The 19,148-nt window shown below is 37.6% G+C and overlaps 1 protein-coding gene across 2 annotated transcripts in view; it reads left to right on the top strand.

Moving 5' to 3' along the window:
- The window catches only part of CNTN1 (contactin 1), a 395,926-nt gene that overhangs the window by 332,098 nt on the left and 44,680 nt on the right, over positions 1 to 19,148 (top strand). For both annotated transcript variants that reach the window (XM_045287251.1, XM_004711445.2), the window contains 3 exons: positions 328 to 398; positions 5,344 to 5,578; positions 9,077 to 9,180. In XM_045287251.1, the coding sequence (XP_045143186.1) occupies positions 328 to 398; positions 5,344 to 5,578; positions 9,077 to 9,180 (410 nt within the window). The remainder of the gene's footprint in view (positions 1 to 327; positions 399 to 5,343; positions 5,579 to 9,076; positions 9,181 to 19,148) is intronic.

Raw genomic sequence — 19,148 nt, 5'->3', positions numbered from 1 at the left:
ATCTGAGAGTGTTAGGTAGCAGCTTTCTCTGCAGCAGAGTATACTTAATATTTTGGAACCATATTAAAGGGCATACAGATAAAGCAATCTGAAGAGACAGTAAATTTGCCTCTCTACACTTTGGTGCTGGAAAGTGGCACATTTCTTGTGGCATATCATTAATGTTCATCTTGACCTTCAAACATTATCACAGCTACTGTGAGCAATTGTGATTACAATTGAACCATTTGCACAGCTCCTCTTTCCTAGATAAAGGAAAAGCTATAAATAACTTTGGCTTCTATATCTCATAGCTTCTAATTCTGTTGTTATTTTTGTCTGTTTTAGCACCTAATGTCGCTCCATCAGATGTAGGAGGAGGAGGTGGAAGCAATAGAGAACTTACCATAACATGGGCGGTAAGTAGGAGTAGCCAATTGTATGTAGACTGCTTTACATATATTTAATCTCAAGCACATGTTTCTTCCTACAATACATTAAAATAAATAAGACTATCAAATGAATGCCCCAAATGAATAAATAATATTTTCTTCATGAACTCATAACTGTGTCAAATAGAATGACAGAAGATGAGCCTCTTAGAAGATCAGCCTCTCAGTCAAAGAGGGTTGCCTTCTCAAAGTAGTCAACCATGATGGTGTAGGTGGAATCAAGTCCATGAGAGTAAATAAAGTCTTTGGGACTTTCATTTGCTGATGGGGCATGACTCAAAATGAGAAGAATCAGCTGCAAGCATCTATTAATAATTTGAACTTTGCACGAATTATGAATCTTAGAAATTGTCAAGACAATGAAAAGAAGCACATAAAGATTGCTGCTAGCCTAGGCATTAGGGAACCGAAATGGACGGGTATTGGCCATGTTGAATTAGAAAAGTCATGTGGTTGCTCTGCACATTCAGGAGGAGTGAAATCACAGTAATCATCAAAAGAGCATTTCGAGAGCTCTCTTGAAGTACAGTGCTGTCTGACAGCATCGTATCTTTTCACTCACCAGGACAACTAGTCAATACAAGTTTATGTATGCACCAGCCACTAAATCTAGTGGTGCGGAAAGTGAAGAATTATACAATGTCTTCAGTCTGAAGTGGATCAATCATGCAATCCATCTGCATGAATAATTATTGAATTTTAGAATGCAGAAGGTGGAAAGAAAAAGGAAGAAAGTAGTTGGAAAAGATGGTCTTCATGATAGAAATGAAACTGGAGGTTGCATGATACACTTTGTAAACCAATGGCTTGTTCCTATCTATTTTCAACAACACAAAAGGTGACCCTATATGGAGTAGAAAGACATCAAATTGGCCTCATGTGGGAGAAGAGAGGACAGAGAAGCTCAGTATCAGCAGGTAAAACCAGGCTAAGTTCAATTTGAAGCTTAAATAAGTGAAAATAAATCCACGAGAGCCAAAATATTACCTTGCATCGGTCCCATCTGAATGTCAGAATTTCTCAATAACAGATATGATAAACTGAATAATATGACAGAAGACCCGAAGCGCTGTGGGGGGACATCAAGAGTGTCACGCATCCATGAAAAAAAGCTAAAGGTCAACAAAGAGACCTGAAAGAGAGATCAAAGGATGTTAGAAGAAGCTTGCTTTTAATGGAAGAGTAGCTAAGGCAATTGGAAGAAATAATGAAGGCAAAGAGCAGAAGGGAAAAGTTCAAAGGACAACTTGAGAAGGCAAAATAAAATATTATAATCAAATGTTCAAAGACCTAGAGTTATAAAACCAAAAAGAAATTATGCACTCAGCATATTTTAAACTGAAATAGAAAAAGGAAAAATGCAAGCCTCTAGTTCTAATATTGAAAGGATCCATAGGCAAAATACCGAATAATGCAAAAATCATCCCCCAAAATGGAAGTAATACATAGAGTCACTCTACGCAAAAGAACTGGCCAACATTTAGCCATTTCAAGTGGTAGCATATGAACCAATGGTACTGAAGGAGGGAGTAAGAGCAGGACTGAGACATTAGCCAAAATCAAGGCTCCATGAATGGACTGAATATCAAATGAAATATTTTAACAGGTTGATGAAGCATTGGAAGCAATCATGTTTCTATGCCAGGAAATTTGGAAGATAGCTACCTGAGCAAATGTCTACAAGAGATCTTTGTAGCCATTCCAAAGAAAGGTGACCCCCTCCCAAAATGCACAGATTACAAAATAATATCGTTAATATCACATACAACTGAAATTTTACTGAAGATCATCCAATAATGGTTTCAGCAGTACATTGACAGAGACCTGCCAGAAATTCAGTCCAGGTTCAGAAGAAGATATGGAACAAAGGAAGTCATTTTTGATGTCAGATGATTCTTGGCTGCGAGCGGAGATTATAAGAAAGATGCTTACCTGTGCTTTATTGACTATGCAAAGTTATTCGACTCTGTGGGCCATAACAGAAACCTTGATAGCTTTGGAAGGAATGAGAATTCAAAAACATATTTGTGTCCATGCAGACCTTGCAAATGGATCATGAGGTAGGTGTGTGAACAGAAAGAGGGAATACTGCATGGTTTAAAATCAAGAATGGTGTATATCAAGGTTGTATCCTCTCACCATAGTTAGTCAATCTGTACGCTGAGCAAATAATCAAAGAATTTGGATTGTATGAAGAAAATGTGAGATCAGGATTGGAATAAGGACTATTAAACAATCTGATATAAGCAAGTGACACAACCTTGCTTGCTGAAAGTGAGGAGGACTTGAAGCACTTCCTGGTGGAGATCAAGGGTGATAGCCTTCACTATGGATTACAACTCAATGTCAAGAAAACACAATCCCTCACAACTGATTCAATAAGTAACATACTAAATGGGGAAAAGATTGAAGTTGTGGAAGATTTTATCTTGCTTGGATACACAATCAGTGCCCAAGGAAGCAGAAATCAAGAAAACAAATGATACATTGCACTGGGAGAATCTGCTGCAGAAGACCTCTTTGAAGTATTGAAAAGCAAGGATGTTACTCCGGGGACTTAAGAGTGCCTGACCCAACCCATGGTATTACATGGAGCACCGTATGACAATTATACATGGAATCAGAAAGAACGAAGAAGAATCAGTGCATTTGGATTACGGTGCTGGCGAACACTATGGAAAGTACCACTGACTGCCAAAAGGACAAACAAATCTGCCTCTGAAGACGTACAGCCAGAATGCTCTTTATAGGCAGGGATAGCAAGACTGCAGTTCATGTACTTTGGACACTTTATCAGGAGAGACCAGTCTCTGGCAAAGGACACCATGTGTAGTAAAGTAGAAGGATGATTTTCAACCAGACGGATGACTCAGTGACTAACACAGGATTCAAACATAAGAGCGATCGTGAGGTGGTGTTTGAGTCTGTTGTACATCAGCTTTCTATGGTAGAGAACTGGCTCGGCATCACCTAGTAATAAATCATAATAATCATAAACACTTGTCAATTTCCTACCAAGCGTTTTAGTGCACAGTTCCATACAAAAAAAATAAAATAAAATGGATCCTGAAGACCCATTGCCCTTGAAGATTAAGCATTCAACTAAATGATTCTAGAGATATTTTGAACTCATTGTGGTCTTGAGACCCAACTATAATTTTCCATGTTCCCTTTGAACATTATAAATTCCAAAGATTCAGTTCACACATTTTCATTTTGAAATCATTTTGAAATCATTTTAAAATAAGAGTCCGTTTCCTCCCTCATCATAGACTGTGATCATTTCTTTTGTGAATGTAATTCCCCAGGACCGCTCAGCCTTAGACGTCAATTCAGGGGCTAGTTATTGAAGTACCCAATATGTTTTATTAAACATTCATGGCATAAATGCAATTTATATATCAGAGATTATGTCTTGAAAATAATATATCTTGACTGGGTTTCTGATATGAGAGAGAGTCGGGGAGACTGATAACCGAAGCTTCTCTGGATTTGGTATGCGGCACCTATGCTGGTAGTATATTTTTTAGAAACCCCACCTATTCATTAAACCATGTTAGTATTTCATCACCACAGGTAATCCAAGAATACAATGGTGGTTCCAAAGTAATTTAAGTGACTGCAGGCAAAATGACAGGCTTTGTTTTTTACATAAATCAAACTGATTTAGACAGTAAGTGACTATTGAGCAAAACCGTGGTCATATTTTGTAATTGATATTAAATTATATTTAAACCAAGATTTGGGGTGGGGGAAGAAGCTCACATTATTCAATTGTGATTTTAAAGTCCTTGTATTATAGAAAAGTACAATTTGTACATTCTTGGGATCATCCTTCAGGATACTCATAATAAGCAACTAAGTCCAGTTTCAACTGGCTACATCCCTTATGCTCCTGTTTAACATAAGTATATCGAAAGAACTGTGTTAGCTGTAGTTCGAGGTTTTTATTCTTAAAGCACCTTAGCTTCAGTTTTGGCACACGTACCTAAGAACTAACAGACTAAATGACAAGTGCTCACTAGCTTTAGGTGGTATTTTAAAATGACAGTCGGTCAGGGCTGGTTGGGATTCCTTTGCTGGACAATTGGTGTGCATAGAGAGGAGAAACATCTGAGAAGATGAGAACAGAGCACTTGTTTTAGTGTTAAAGTCTGACAGACCCCAAACTCAACCTCCTTCAAAGAAGTGCAGCGTGACCTGTAGTTCTCTTCTGACTTCTTAATACCATCTCTTCTTATTCACCGTCCCTCGGACTTGCTTCTTGGTCGATCACTATAAAGAACTAGAGCCTTGTAGCACTCTCCTGTGTTTGATTTTTGGCTCCAGAGAAGATCATGAAGTCATCCATTCAATCAATATTATTTGAAATACTAGGGGAAAGTCAACAAAGCTGACATAAATCTCCACCTTCAAGAAATTAATGGCATGGTAGTTGAAAGAGAGAATTATGTAGAAAATAAAAATCACAACAGTGTTAAAGAAAAAAATGAAGGTGGATGCTGGATATGGAGCAAGGGGAAAGAAGTCTTGAAATGGCAGATTCTGTGGACAGGGCAAGCATTATCAAAGGGGTGGCTTTAAGCAAAAAATAAAGTGTAAGATTCCGATGGGACACAGGAGGACAATCTCCCGGGCAGAAAGAACCAGAAGTGGAAAGGCCCAGTGGGGAGGGTTTCCCCTGGAGTGTCCAAGGGATTTAGCAAGGCTGCTCATTGGCACGTGAGGTTATCCCATTTGAAACAGGTTTTTGCTTTGAAACGTCTGCCAGCGCTCACTTATTCAGTGAGTAATGAATGTTTCTACAAGTATGCATCCCAAATATTGTTATTATTTGCATGGCTTATTTTTTGTTTTGTTGTTCCAGTTAACTGCTTGGCTCAAATTTATTCAATATTTTAATTTCTCCTAGCCTTTGTCAAGAGAATATCATTACGGCAACAATTTTGGTTACATAGTGGCATTTAAGCCATTTGATGGAGAAGAATGGAAAAAAGTTACAGTTACGAATCCCGACACTGGCAGATATGTCCACAAAGATGAGACGATGCGTCCATCCACTGCATTTCAGGTGAAAGTGAAGGCCTTCAACAATAAAGGGGATGGGCCATACAGCCTCACGGCGGTCATTAATTCAGCACAAGACGGTACGTAGAAGGAAACCTCTAGCATGATTAAAGGGGGAGGTGTGGAGATTACTATCTTGTATTTATTTTCATGGTTCACTACAATCAATTCGGTGTCATCGAGTTTCCGACTCAGAGTGACCCTGCAGGACAGGGCAGAACTGCCCCTGTGGCTTTCGGAGGCTACACCTATGGAGGTAGAAAGGGTTAAGAGAAATCGCCCTATACATTTATTGGTAGTGTAGCGGTTACACCTTTTACTGCGATCCTCATGGACGTCAGTTCAAAACCACCGGCAGCTCCGTGGAGAAACACTGAGCTTTCTACTCCTGTAATCAGCTAACAGTCTCAGAAACCCGCAGAGGGTCACTCTAAACTAAGCATGGCCTCAATGGCAGTGACTTTGTTTGGTTTTGCGTATGCAGTTATTAAATGAGAATTATGTGAAATGAAAACTTTTCCACTTTTTCTTCGTCTAAGTTACAAATGTGTCAACTAAAATCTACATCTTTTAGACCCATGATAATTTAGATATGAAATCTCCACTAAAATGACTTCTGGCCTGTGGGTGAGAATTATGTCAGCCAGAACTTCTCGATATGGAATCTAGTATGCCTGTTTACTACAAATGCCGTGTCATTCAGATTCCTTTGTAACATTACTCTTTTGAACCCAAAATTGGTGTAATTGTAGCATTTAAGCAAACTTTTATTGTTGTTATTATTACAATAGAGTACTGGGAGTTTATTTGAGGGATTCTATATATGAGTATATCTATACTTTTAAAAGGCAGAAAGCCAGGTGAACTTTTTTCTTAGGATAGGAAAAATCCTTTTGGGGGAAAAACACTAATGCAGGATTTCTTTCTTTCTTCTTCTTCTTTTTTTAAAGAAAGTAGCTTTAAGGGAACTAAACATAGATGACTTAATACATCTTTTCTAAATAGCATGATTTTAAATTAAATATAATTATAATTATCTCTATCACTTTATATTTGAGTTATGTTATTATACATTTTATGATAGAAGAGATCTTCCTTTGTATTTTTATTCCTAGGTAGGTTGTAAAAAATTAATGGCTAGGAAAGCAGATAGATGTTTATTTGCTTCTTACCTAATGCATTTGCCTTGGGGAGTCAGTGATGTAGTTCCCCAATAAATAGAGTAGAAGACTTAAATCCAAGGCTTTCTACTTCTAAACCACTCCTCATAAGCACTAGTGTATTGGAGAAATGGAATCAAGTGGATCATATATACACATATCTCTCTCTTGACGTATGACCAGACCTTCTGCTGAACACAGGCAGCCACCCTGCTTTTTCTGGCCATGTGCTCTTTCGTTGAGTACTAAAGCCAGAGGAGCTGACAAGGGGACTTTATTTCTCAGAAAACTGAACTGACTAAATAATACTTACACATACCAGCACACTTGAACATGCGTCCTTAAGTTTGGGATTTTTCCATTTTTATTTTCATTTACTCATTCAATGAGTTAAACTTGCAGGGACTCATGTAGTTCAGACTCAGAGATCACCTTACTGTGCGTGTGCTTGGAGTTAGTTTTGTACTGAATTGCATCATCTGCGTGATGAGTAGACCTGACTGTGACCTCTAGCACTGAAACCCCTTTTTATATTTCTGTTTTCAAATGGTGCTAACAGTGGTCCAGAGGCCATTGTGGTATTGGTTAAGAGTTTCCAGGATTCAGAATTCCTCAATGCCTTCCATCACCCCTATCTGAGAGGTTCATCTTCTGATTTCCATCTATCAGAGCTCTTGTGCAGTCTAGTAAATGCACAATTATGCCTTCATTGATGAAATAGCAATATTTCCAGAGAGCTTTTTTTCCCCAAGAAAATTTTAGAAATTTCTATAGGTCACAAAACATCAGCTATTTTTTTTACAATAAAGTTCTATAGAAATCTATACTCAGTTCAAATCTATAAGTGATCTCAAGTGTGCTGTATATGTATAAAATCATATGTATAAATACCAAGCCAATGCCTTTGAGTCGATGCTGACTCGCGCTGACCCTATAGGACAGGGTACACTGCCCCCTGGGAGTTTCTGACACTGTAACTCTTTATGGGAATAGAAAGCCATGTCTTTCTCCTGAGGTGGCTTCAAACTGTGGACCTTGTGGTTAGTAGCCTGTTATGTGATCATTACGCCACCAGAGCTCAAATACATAGACAAAATTAAAAAGTAGAAGATATTATTTAATACTATAATCAAACAGTGGACAAGTCCTGAATGATAAAACCTGCCTTTTTGTAGCTATGAGTTTTGTAGCTATAACTTGATTCAATTTTAATAATCTTAGTACATTGCACAGAGAGTAAGGTACTGTGTGATAGTGAGTACATTGCACAGAGAACATAAACATAAAAAATTTATAGGTTATCTTCTCATTCCATATCTTCCCTTGCTGTTTTATTTAATACTCAAGTAAGTTTTCAGGAAAAAGTTCAAGCTTCTGTTCTATATATTCACGACCATTTGTATTTAATTATATTTATTTCCTAATTGCATCATGAGTCTCATAAAACCAACCTGGGTCAAAACTTTTATGAATGCTACTCATTTCTTTTATTGCTAGAAAACCAATCATATTGTCACATGCTTACATGAGTTAAAGAGGCAACAGTATCAATATGTACCATATTTTAAAACATAAAAATAGGATTATAGCATGTTAATGAAAAATAAAAAAATTAATCACCCCTACTTAAATGGTTCCTTAGTTTCTTTGTGTAAATTTCATAAGGGATATAAATTATTTCTTCCCCGAACAAAGACCATTTTGATACATATTTGACTTGATGCCCAGTTGGAAGATTAGATGCATAAAAGCTTTCCTGAGCCCCAGCGGAGGGGGTTGTCAAAATGTATTCCAAATGATCCTGAGGGCAAGGAGAAAAACAATATCTTACCTTGAACAGAAAGGAGTGAAATTTAATAATAATGTTAATGACATTATTTACCAGACATAATATCTTGCAATGTCACGTGACTAGCAAGTCAGAGAAAATTAATTGTAAAAAGTAGTTTTAGATAATAAATATCAAATTTCCATTTTTATAATGTAGAGTTAATAAGATAAATAATTAAAATTTTAATTTGCAACAACAGGCTTTCTTAAACAAATAATTTGGGGGATAAAAAGTAATGTGGTTCTTGCTCACAAATATCACAGAAATTCGTGAAGTTTTTTATATGTCTACATTGGAACAAGTTATATGTGTTCGTGTATGTATGTAAGGTGATAGTGTGTCGTGTGACTTTATGCATGTGTATGTATAGCTATGTAAACATTCTTGATTATGAATATGTGTGTGATTTTTCACTGATAACTCTAAAATCAGATTACATTATTAAACATTGAGGAAAACATAATTAGATTTTATCTTATAGTTTAGAAATATTAAATTGTTTAAATTTGTTCAGATTGCAGGTAGTGTTATTTCAATTTCTTTTCGTAAATGTCTTACTAAGATGTAATGTTTTCATCAAATTTCAGCTCCCGATGAAGCCCCCACAGCAGTGGGGGTCAAGGTCTTATCATCTTCGGAGATGTCTGTTCATTGGGAGCACGTTATAGAAAAAGTGGTGGAAGGCTATCAGGTAGGTTAAAAGTTATCATACTAAAAACATTTATTAATACATAACAGACATTTTCAAATGTGTTGTCTCTTACAATGTTTTGTGTCCCATTGATTTATGTTGCAAGTAACACTACATCCTCTTTAATTTTTTTTTGGACAATTGTAAAGTAATTGTTAACACTGACACAGGAATTTCTAATTGGCCTACCTAAGAAAGATGTAAAAAGTCCTGTGTGATGGCAAACATTGGCCAAAATGAAAACTAAGTTAATAGGGCATTTGGATAGCCAGGGTCTTTTAAGATAAAAATTCTTATAAAATGTTGATGTAAAGCACCTCAGTAATGTATAACAGCATCCTTAAAACATTCCTCCTGGTTAGCTCAATAGTTCTGCTTCTAGAATTCCTTTCAAAGAGAACAGTTATAAATATACCAAACATGTATCTCATAACATTGTATAGGAGAGTAGAAAATTGCCAACAATCAAAAGGTCACAAAGAAAACTTTCCTTGAGTTGATTCTTACAGAACTTGTGGAAATAATCAAGCTAGAAAAAGGAGAGCTCACCTTTGAAAAAGGAATACGAATTGGGAAATTGAAGCTAGGAAAATAATTGAGGTCTTTAATACAAAGCTAAATAATTCAAACTTGATTGTGTAAAAAAGGTGAAGTCACCCGATACTTTGGAGCACAGTAAGTGTCTAATTTAGAGGAATTGGCATCATTATTCTGCCTTTACAGATCAGCAAATGGATATCAAATAGCGTCAATGACTTCTCGGGATGTTAGAGCAGTGGTTCATTGGCTCTTCAGATACTAGGCATCTAGTGGACTGCGGGTGTCCTTTCAGATTGTGGTCTGTGGGCAATGCCATACACTTGGCTGTATCTATGCAGTTGGCTTTCCTGCCCAATGCTTGTGCTCTCTTTGCATCCACTCATGGATTATTAATTCCATGAAGCAAAATTTTAAAAATCTATTTTGTTCAATGCAACGGCAGACAAAAACTAGGCACTAAATAATGATTGAGGCTTTATACAAATAATACAAACCGAGTGATCAAATATAGTGTTCCAATATGACTTTGGCAAAAACCATATTTCTGTAACCACAAAAAAGAATGCAAGGTTTTAAGCAGACCACCAAACTAATGTTCAGTTATTTCTGGAACCATGTATTATGATCTGGTAGATCTCAAGGAGAATCCTGTGGTGGCTTATGTGCTGCGGTGATGCTGAAGGCGCAGTTGCTGGCCTTTCAGGTACAAGAAGGGTTGCAGAACTCCCGGGCTCAGAACAGATGAAGAGGAAGGCATAGGCCGTTCACTTCAGGGGGATTAACCATGGAAAACACTATAGATAGCTTCAAAAACAGTGCCAGTTACTGAAAACTTAATGATAGAGGAAGCATATTGTCAGAGACAGTGCCAGAAAATGAGCCCTTGAGGTTGGAAGACACTCAAACTGTGACTGAGGAAAGGCTGCCTTCGCAAAGTAGAGTCGATCATCATGAAGTGGACGGAAGAAAGCCTGTGGGAGAGAAGGCTTTGCAACTTTCATTTGCTGATGGGCACACTCAACATCAAAACAAACAGTGATAAACATTAGTTCATAATGGGAACTTGGAGTATGCAAAGTGTGAATACAGGGAAAATGGATGTGTTTAAAATGACACAAAATGCATAAAGATCAATATTCTAGGCATACGTGAGCTCAAATGGACTGTATGTGCAATTTGGAATCAGAAAGTCATATGGTGTACTACGTCATGAGTGACCCAATCCAGAGGAATGGTGTTGCATTCTCCATCAAAAAGGGCATTTCCAGATCGACCTTGAAGAGCCCTGCTGTCTGAGATAGCATCATCTCTATCTACATCCATGGAAATACAGTTGATACAACTGTTATTTAAATGTATGCACCCACCACTAAAGCTAGAGATGCATTTTTTACTTTAGCAACATCTCAGTCTGAAATTGATCAAACATAGTATAAAGATGCATTGATAATTATTGGGGGTTGGAAACAATAAAGAAGGAACAAAAGTTGGCAAAAACAGCCTTGCTAATGGATACTAGGCTGGGCGGGGGGAGGGTGTCTCATGATAGAATTTTATAAGACCAATGATTTCTTCGTCACAAAGACTTTTATTCAGCTACACTAGTGGTGACTGCACATATGGACTTCTCCAGGTGGCATGCACAGAAATCAAATTGACTATATTTTTAGGAATAAACAATAGAGAAACTCAATACCTGCAGATATAACCAGGATAGGGGCTGACTGTGGAATGGATCATCAATTGTTCCCAGGTAAGTTTAGGTGAAAGTTGAAAAACATGAAAACAAGTCCACAAGAACCGAAATACAACCTTGCATCTATCCCATCTGAATGTCAAGCACAGATGCATCACACAGTGATGGGCTGTGGGAGGACCTCCAAAACACAGCACAGGAAGCAATCCAAAGGTCATTGAAAAGAAAATAAGTTAAAGATCAAAGTGGCTGTCAGAAGAGACTGTGAAGCTTGCTTTGAGTCACAGAGCATCTTAAGGCAAATGGGAGAAATGTTGAAGTCAAGGAGCTATGCAGAACATTTCAAAGGGCAGCTCCAGAAGACAAAGTAAAATAACAAAATGGGCAAAGACCTAGAGTTAGAAATTCAGAAAGGAAGAACACGCAACATATCCTGAGCTGTAAAACTGAAGAAAAACTCAAGCATCAAGTTTCAATATTGAAAGACACAGGGAAGCATTCAGGAAGCATCCAAAGAAAATTGGGAAAATATACAGAGTTGCTATACCAAAAAGAACTAATCAACATTCAGCCAATTCAAGAGGCAGCATATGAGCAAGAATCAGTATTACTGAAGGAAGAAGTCCAAGCGGCAGTGAAAACATTATCCCAAAATTGATTCCAGGAACTGATGGATTACCAATTGAACAGTTTCCACAGCTGATGAAGCACAGGAAGCACTCACTCATCTGTGCCCAGAAATTTGGAAGACAGATAATTGGAAGAGATCTATATCCGTACCTACTACAAAGAAAGGTGACCTAAGAGAATTCTCAAATTATAAACATATCATTCATATCACATGCAAGTGAAAGTTTCCTGGGGACCATTCAATGACACTTGCTGCGATGCCTAGACAAGGAGCTGCCAAAGGTTCAGACGAAGATGTGAAACAAGAGATATCATTGCTTGTGTCAGCTGGATCTTGACTGAAAGTCGAGAATATCAGAAAGATGTTTACCTGTGGTTCATTGACTATGCAAAGATATTCAACTGCGCGGATCATAACATAGCCTTGAGAAGATGGGAATCCCAGAACACTTGCTTCTGCTCATGCAGAACCTGTGTGTGAATTAAGAGGCAGTGGTGGGGACAGAACAGGGGAATACCGCGTAGTTTAAATCAGGGAGGGTGTGCTTCCGGGTTGTAGCTCTGCATCATACTTAGTCAATCTATCTGCTGAGCAAATAATCACAGAAGCTGGGTCATATGATAAAGAAGGTATTATTAGTATTGGAGGAAGGTTTATTAACTACCTCCAATATGCAAATGACCTTGCTTGCAGAAAGCAAGCCTCCTTGAAGCACTTGCTGATGAAGGTCAAAGGTGGGTCACAGCCTTCAGTATGCATTAAAACTCAATGTAAAGAAATTCAAAATCCTCACAGCTGGACCAACTGGGAAAGACTGAAGTTGTCAAGGATTGCACTTCCTCCGATCCACAGGCAGTGCTCTTGGAAGCAGTGGTCAAGAAATAAATGACATTTTGCTTTGGTTAAATCTGCTGCACAAGACCTCTTTAAGTGTTGTCAAGTAAAAATGTTATTTTGAGGACTGTGGTGCACCTGACCCAAGCCATGGTATTTTCAATTTCCTCATATGCATGTGAAAGTTGGACATTGAATAAAGAAGGCTGAAAAAAATCAATGCATTGGAACTACATTGTTGGCGAAGAATATTGAACGTCCCATTGACTGACGAAAGAACCATCGGATCTGTCTTGGAAGAAGTACAGCCAGAATGCTCCTTGGAGGTAAAGATGACAACACTGCATCTCCTATACTTTGGACACGTTCTCTGGAGAGCCCAGTTTCTGGAGCAGGACATCACACTTGGTGAGGTCATAGGGAAGGGAAAAAGAGGAAGGCCCTCAACATGCTCGATGGACACGGTGGCTGCAACAAGGGCTCAAGTATAAGAACATCGTGTGAAGGCCCCACACTGGGAAGTATTTAGTTCTGTTGTGCCTAGGGTCGCTAAGTCTCAGCACCAACAAGGTGGCACCTACCAATAATAACAGATCTCAAATGTCTTCAGGTAACTTTACGAGCTTGAACTTGAAGTGATTACAAGTAGAGAAAGATGATAGGAGTGGGAGTAAACACTCATAGCTAGTGTGCATAACTTACTAAACTAACAATAAATGTATAGAGATAAGATAAATAATCGGGAAGAAAGATTGGCTGAATGTTTCAAACCTCTGTAACCAACAAGGCCAGGTATTTTGAAAGAAGACATTCATGTGTGAAGCTTGGAAAGCCAAATTTTTGAGCATAAGATTATTTTACTCCTTTATTTTATGTGGTTTCTAAATTTTAAAAAAGAGGAAAAACAATTTAATATATAGCTCATTTCAATACATTTAAAATGTGAAATATATATATATATATCATTATATTAAAAACATACCAGAGTTGACGCAAAATGTGAATTGTGAAATACAAAACTGACCTTCTCTGTAAACCATCACCCAATTTGCAATAAAAAGGTAAAATACCAGAGAGCACTTTTGCCCATGCCAGGCATTATATACAGACCATTTTATAACTCCCAACAAGTAGTGTAAAAAGGAAAGATGGAGAAAGAAACAATACCACCATAGTAAGGAATGCAGACAATGTAATTCAGTCAGAATGTAACTGTTAGTGATTGTGAAATAAACCTTAATCCAGGATTGTCGATTTAATAGTCAGCCAATTACTGTGTCGTGCGCATCATGTTCTCCAGCGGCAGTTTCAAGGGGAGAGTGCCTGCTTCTGCAGGAGCTGTTCTACCCTTTGTTTTCTGACTCTGTGTGAGTCTGCACTTCAAGAAGGAAGTCAAGAGCTTTGGAGCTGAGCAGGCATGGGTTTTTATTTCAGCCTCTCAGCTGGAATTAGACGGGCCATAATTCCAACTTTGTAATCTTGACTTTCTCCCCTGTAAAGTTGAGAGAGTAAACCACTGCGTCAGAGGCCTGTTGTGTGGCAAAAATGAAGTATTCTGTGTGCGATGTTCTTTCTTGTCCTCTGTCACTGGACATCTGAAGTTGATGGTGATATTGATCTGGATGATGATGGCAATGACAAAAATTATAATCGTAATATTTCTTACCCCCTTACTATGTTAAGTATTTCATAGAGTTAGTTTTAATAAAGCCACATACCCATAGGGAATGGGTACTATTGTTTTCTGCATGTTAAGGAAGAGTGAGTTCAGGCTTTGGAAATGTCAGAGTAATCATTGGAATTACTGTATTTGAACTTGGTATAGCCTCTCCAGAGAATGGTTGCTTAAACAGGCTAAAAGTAAGTCACAGAATTATTGCTCCATTCAACCTTTCTTAAAATCTATATAAGTCTTTCACACAGAGTCTTAAATATAAAGAGAAAGCATGAAAGCTTAAAAGAGAAATTTATTATATTTTATCCTTCCAGAAGAAACTGCCCCTGCTAACATATGGCAGGAAAATATAATGTGGTAATTGTTACTATTTTAAAATATGATGGGAGAAGCCAGTGGTTTAACAAGATGGATGATCAGGAAAAACTAATACCCTACCCTATTCCCCATGAAAATGTACTATGGGTCTAAGTTATAAAGAAGCACAGATACAGTAAAAAACCAACACATTAAAACAAATTTAATTTTAAACTAAGAAGCCCCAGTCCTGTGTGATTTACTTTATATCAAAGTTAATTTCCTGGATTCAAGAGAATTGTAGTTGATTGAGTTTAGAAATAACCTCCTGCCTTTGTGGTTTTAAAGTGTATCTCAGTAGAACATTTACGTTTCAGCAATTTTTTTCCTCTTACCATGTTAAAGTTTCCATATTTCTGATCTGAATATACTTTGAGCATTCTTGCTATATAAGTGAGTTCAAAGAATGCGAGAAGTTCTTATTAAAGGTATTTAGAATTTGGACTCCTGCCCAGGAATCCACAAAAGAATTAGTTCAACCACCCATCATGTAAACCATTGAATTAATGAATTTAATGAATATAAGCAAACTAGTCTGTCAAGAATAAAGAAGGCAAAACATATAGCAGTTGAATCAGAGATTAACATGGGCAATTTATTTCACTATTATTACGAAAGATTACCAGCCTGGAGTAAATTTAGTTAGATACTTTCAAAGATTAAGTTATGATGAACATAAAACAGAACCGGTTACTAGTTGTGTGCATTTGTATGTGTCTAAATATGATCCCAGGGGCAGGGAAGAGTGAACAAGGAAAGAAGAAAGTTGGATACAGAGATGTTTCATCTTGTTGGAACCCACTATGGGCACTGGGGCTCCATTCCTTGGGATCTGGGAGGGGCCTTCTGATTGTGGCTCAGCACTGGCAGAATGGGAAGAAAAAGAAAGCATTGATCCATTCCTGTCATCCTCTGATCAGGGATCACTTTGTGGGTGTCACCACCCCGCCAGCTTCCGTGCACGTACAGAAAAAGTGACATGTTATGACATCTAGTAAGACCCAATACATGCATGTGTGCATGCCCCCCCCCCACACACACACACATGTGCGAGCAGAGCGAGAGAAAGAGAGAGGTTGATTGCCTGCACTGGCCGAAGAGGAGAAATGCTATCTAGTTCTCTGTGGGAAGTTAGGTGAGAGATGCATAGAGCTTGTTGCTCCCTGCAGCTGTGGCTGAAAGGAGAATGTTGAGTATTTTTTAAAAGCATATAATTCAGCACTAGAATAATTTACATCATTGTAACTAGGGGTCCAAAGTATTCACTAATTCCTTAATCAGTCTGGAGTCTGGGCACTTTAGAATAATTATAGAATTCCTTTTAAAGATTGACATTTTTGTCTCAGAGTCTCATAAATAAAACAAAACAAGCAAATAGCAAAACAAAAATCAAAACCAGAGATTTTTATCACCTGGGCCTAATACTACTATCACCTAGGCCAAAGATAAGTCATACAGTTCCACATAATATCAGGGCAGCCAGGGAAAAATAATACAGCCACATGCCAAAAGAAAAATAAATTTGGCTCACTAAACACAACAGCGTCGCAGTCACTCTCATCCAGTAAGAGCGAGCTATGAGAATAAGACCCTTGTTTGGGTTGCCACGCCGTCCTTCGGGTAGGTATGCAAAGGCCCCGAGTGAGGGGTTTTCAATTTGTGATGAAGGGATGAAAGAATGTGTAGATTTCAGGGGACTCCATTATTCGGGACCACACAGTTTGGGAAGATAAAATATGAAGGCATCACAGGTAAAGATTCGAATAGCGTAGCACCGATCATTCAGATTAAGACAGGATTTCACCGGCTGCTGCTTGTCTTATTTTGCCTATCCAAAAATTTACTACCATTGAGTCAACTCTGCATGACCCTCCAGAATAGAGTAGACATGGCCCTGTTTAGGTTCCTAAGGATGTAGATCTTATTGACACAGAGAGCCTCGTATTCTCCCAGCAGAGCAGCTGGTGGGTTCCTACTGCTGACTTTGCAGCTCACCACCCGGCACGTATCACGCAACTTCACCAGGTCTCATTTAACCGATCCTGAGCCCCGGATTTCAGATGGCCGAAGTCCTGCGGCTTGTGTTCATTGGATAACTGCATATAACTTTACTTGAGCGGGTCCTGTAATTTAGAATGTTGTGACAAGAAAATTTTTTTAACGTTACCTACCTATAGCTTGTCTTAACAGCTGTGGACCAGGTACTCAAGGTATACAAGAGAGACTGATAGCTATGGCAGCGCCCTCTAATTACTCATCACTAGTGAAGTGGGAGGAATCATTTAGGTTCTAAGAGGATCCCTTTTCTCACAGGTTCTAAAAATTCTCTTAGGCAGTTCTTACTGTGCTTCTCCTAGTCTATCGACACTTAATTATATGTGTTCTGCATCCTTATTACCAGCGGTGTGTCCTAGGACATGTTCATTTAGTCTGTCCATTAAATGACTTGATTAAGGAAGAGACATATATCAAGTTTTCCTAGTTTTAAGCTATCCAAATCAATGATAAAGCTAATGCTCTAATTTTCTCCTTCTCGTCCCTTTGTTCTGACTGTGTGCATAACACTGGATTAGACTATACATCCCTGCCTTTTTTTAGTTACATTACTATGTAAAAAATAGTATAAAGTTTATTGGCCATACAGTGATATCAAATCAAGCTTATATGTGCCTGGGTAATGTTAAGTTTGGCTTGCTAGTTTCTTCTTCAAATATTCATTTCTAGTAATTCCAGTTAGACAGTTCCCTATGAAGTTAAAATTGAGCTTCTAAGTCTAATCAGCTTTTAGATCGAATCCCATTGATCATCTAATTAGCTATCATTGAGCTCCTTCTATAAGCGGGTAATTTATATACAGTATGACCTCTAACTCTCTCAGCAATCCTATAATATGGATTGCTATCATATGTATCCTCTTTTATAGATGAGAAAACTGAGAAGCAAAGAAATTAATTTAAAACATCTAGAGTCCCACAACTATGTGCACCACAACTTTTTCCACTTAGCTAATAGACCTTTCATGGACCGTCAAGAACCTCAATTTCCAGTGTTACAAAATCATAAGTGTGCTGAGAAGATAACAACACGGACACTCCCAATGCAAGGGCTGTCATTTTACTAAACTGCAAATATATTCACTTTATTTGTGTTTCGTTAGTGACTGGATGAGCTCAAACGCCCACTCATAGGGAGGACCTTCTGCCTTTTCCTTCAGAACTGTAGTCTCCATCTGAGTCCTCACAGTCCTTTCAGCCAACTGAGGTTGCTGTTCTTTTGAGAATGGCACAATTCCATGATACTAGAAATGCCAAAGATTCTTTATCAAAACCTATATAAAATATGTTATTGACATCACAAAAAAGAATACTAGTAAGCAAAATTAGACTATTTTATAAGAAATCAATAACCAGTAAGTAGCCTTTTCTCTGACTTTAGATATAAACCTCTTTTTTTGTTGTTTTTCCAAGTGATCTGAGCCATTGATTCCATTTTCACAGTGTATTTATGCACATGCAAAGTTCAGGATTGTGTTAATTTTGATTAATTGTGAAAGGAAAATGCCATCTTTGGGGTATGGCATCTAAATAAAAGGCAAAGTAACAATGTCTATAAACAACTAAGTATTTCCTTTTTTTATTCATCATAACTAAGTATAGGTTTTGAGCACTAAAACAGCCTTTATTTTGAAAAGTGATATTTTTCATAGCTTTTTGCCATATTTTTTATTTCAAAAGCTAAGAAAATCTGCCATTTTTACTATCATTAGCAAATGTCATCATTTCTACACACAATATGGCTAAAATATAAATATAGCTGTAATTTTAAAATTGACAACTCCTAAAAATTAAAGTCTATCAAGCTTGACTTCCTGTCAAAATGCCTCACAAATGGCTCCTAATAAGTTTGAAATCACGTAAACAAAAGTTGAGCAAGAAATAAGTAATTAAACTGATAAGAACAGACACTATACTTGATCTTAGCCAAAAGTCGAACAGAGGGTGGGGGAGGGAGGAAAAGGATGAGGAACTGATACCAAGGGCTCCAATAGAAAGAAAATATTTTAAAAAGAATGATGACAACATATGTATAAGTGTGCTTTACATAATGGATGTATGGATGGTGATAAGAGCTGTAAGAGCCCCCCAATAAAATGTTTTGTTTTGTTTTTTAAAAGAAAGAAAGAAGTAATTATTGTGGCAGATAAATTCCAGGGATCAGTTATGTATTTTATTTAT

This window comes from Echinops telfairi, unplaced genomic scaffold (genome assembly GCF_000313985.2).
Source record: "Echinops telfairi isolate 266 unplaced genomic scaffold, ASM31398v2 ScPeMD7_12;HRSCAF=54, whole genome shotgun sequence".
NCBI classification, from domain to species: domain Eukaryota; kingdom Metazoa; phylum Chordata; class Mammalia; order Afrosoricida; family Tenrecidae; genus Echinops; species Echinops telfairi.
Note: the sequence above shows the minus strand (reverse complement) of the source record. Positions and strands in the feature narration are given on the sequence as shown.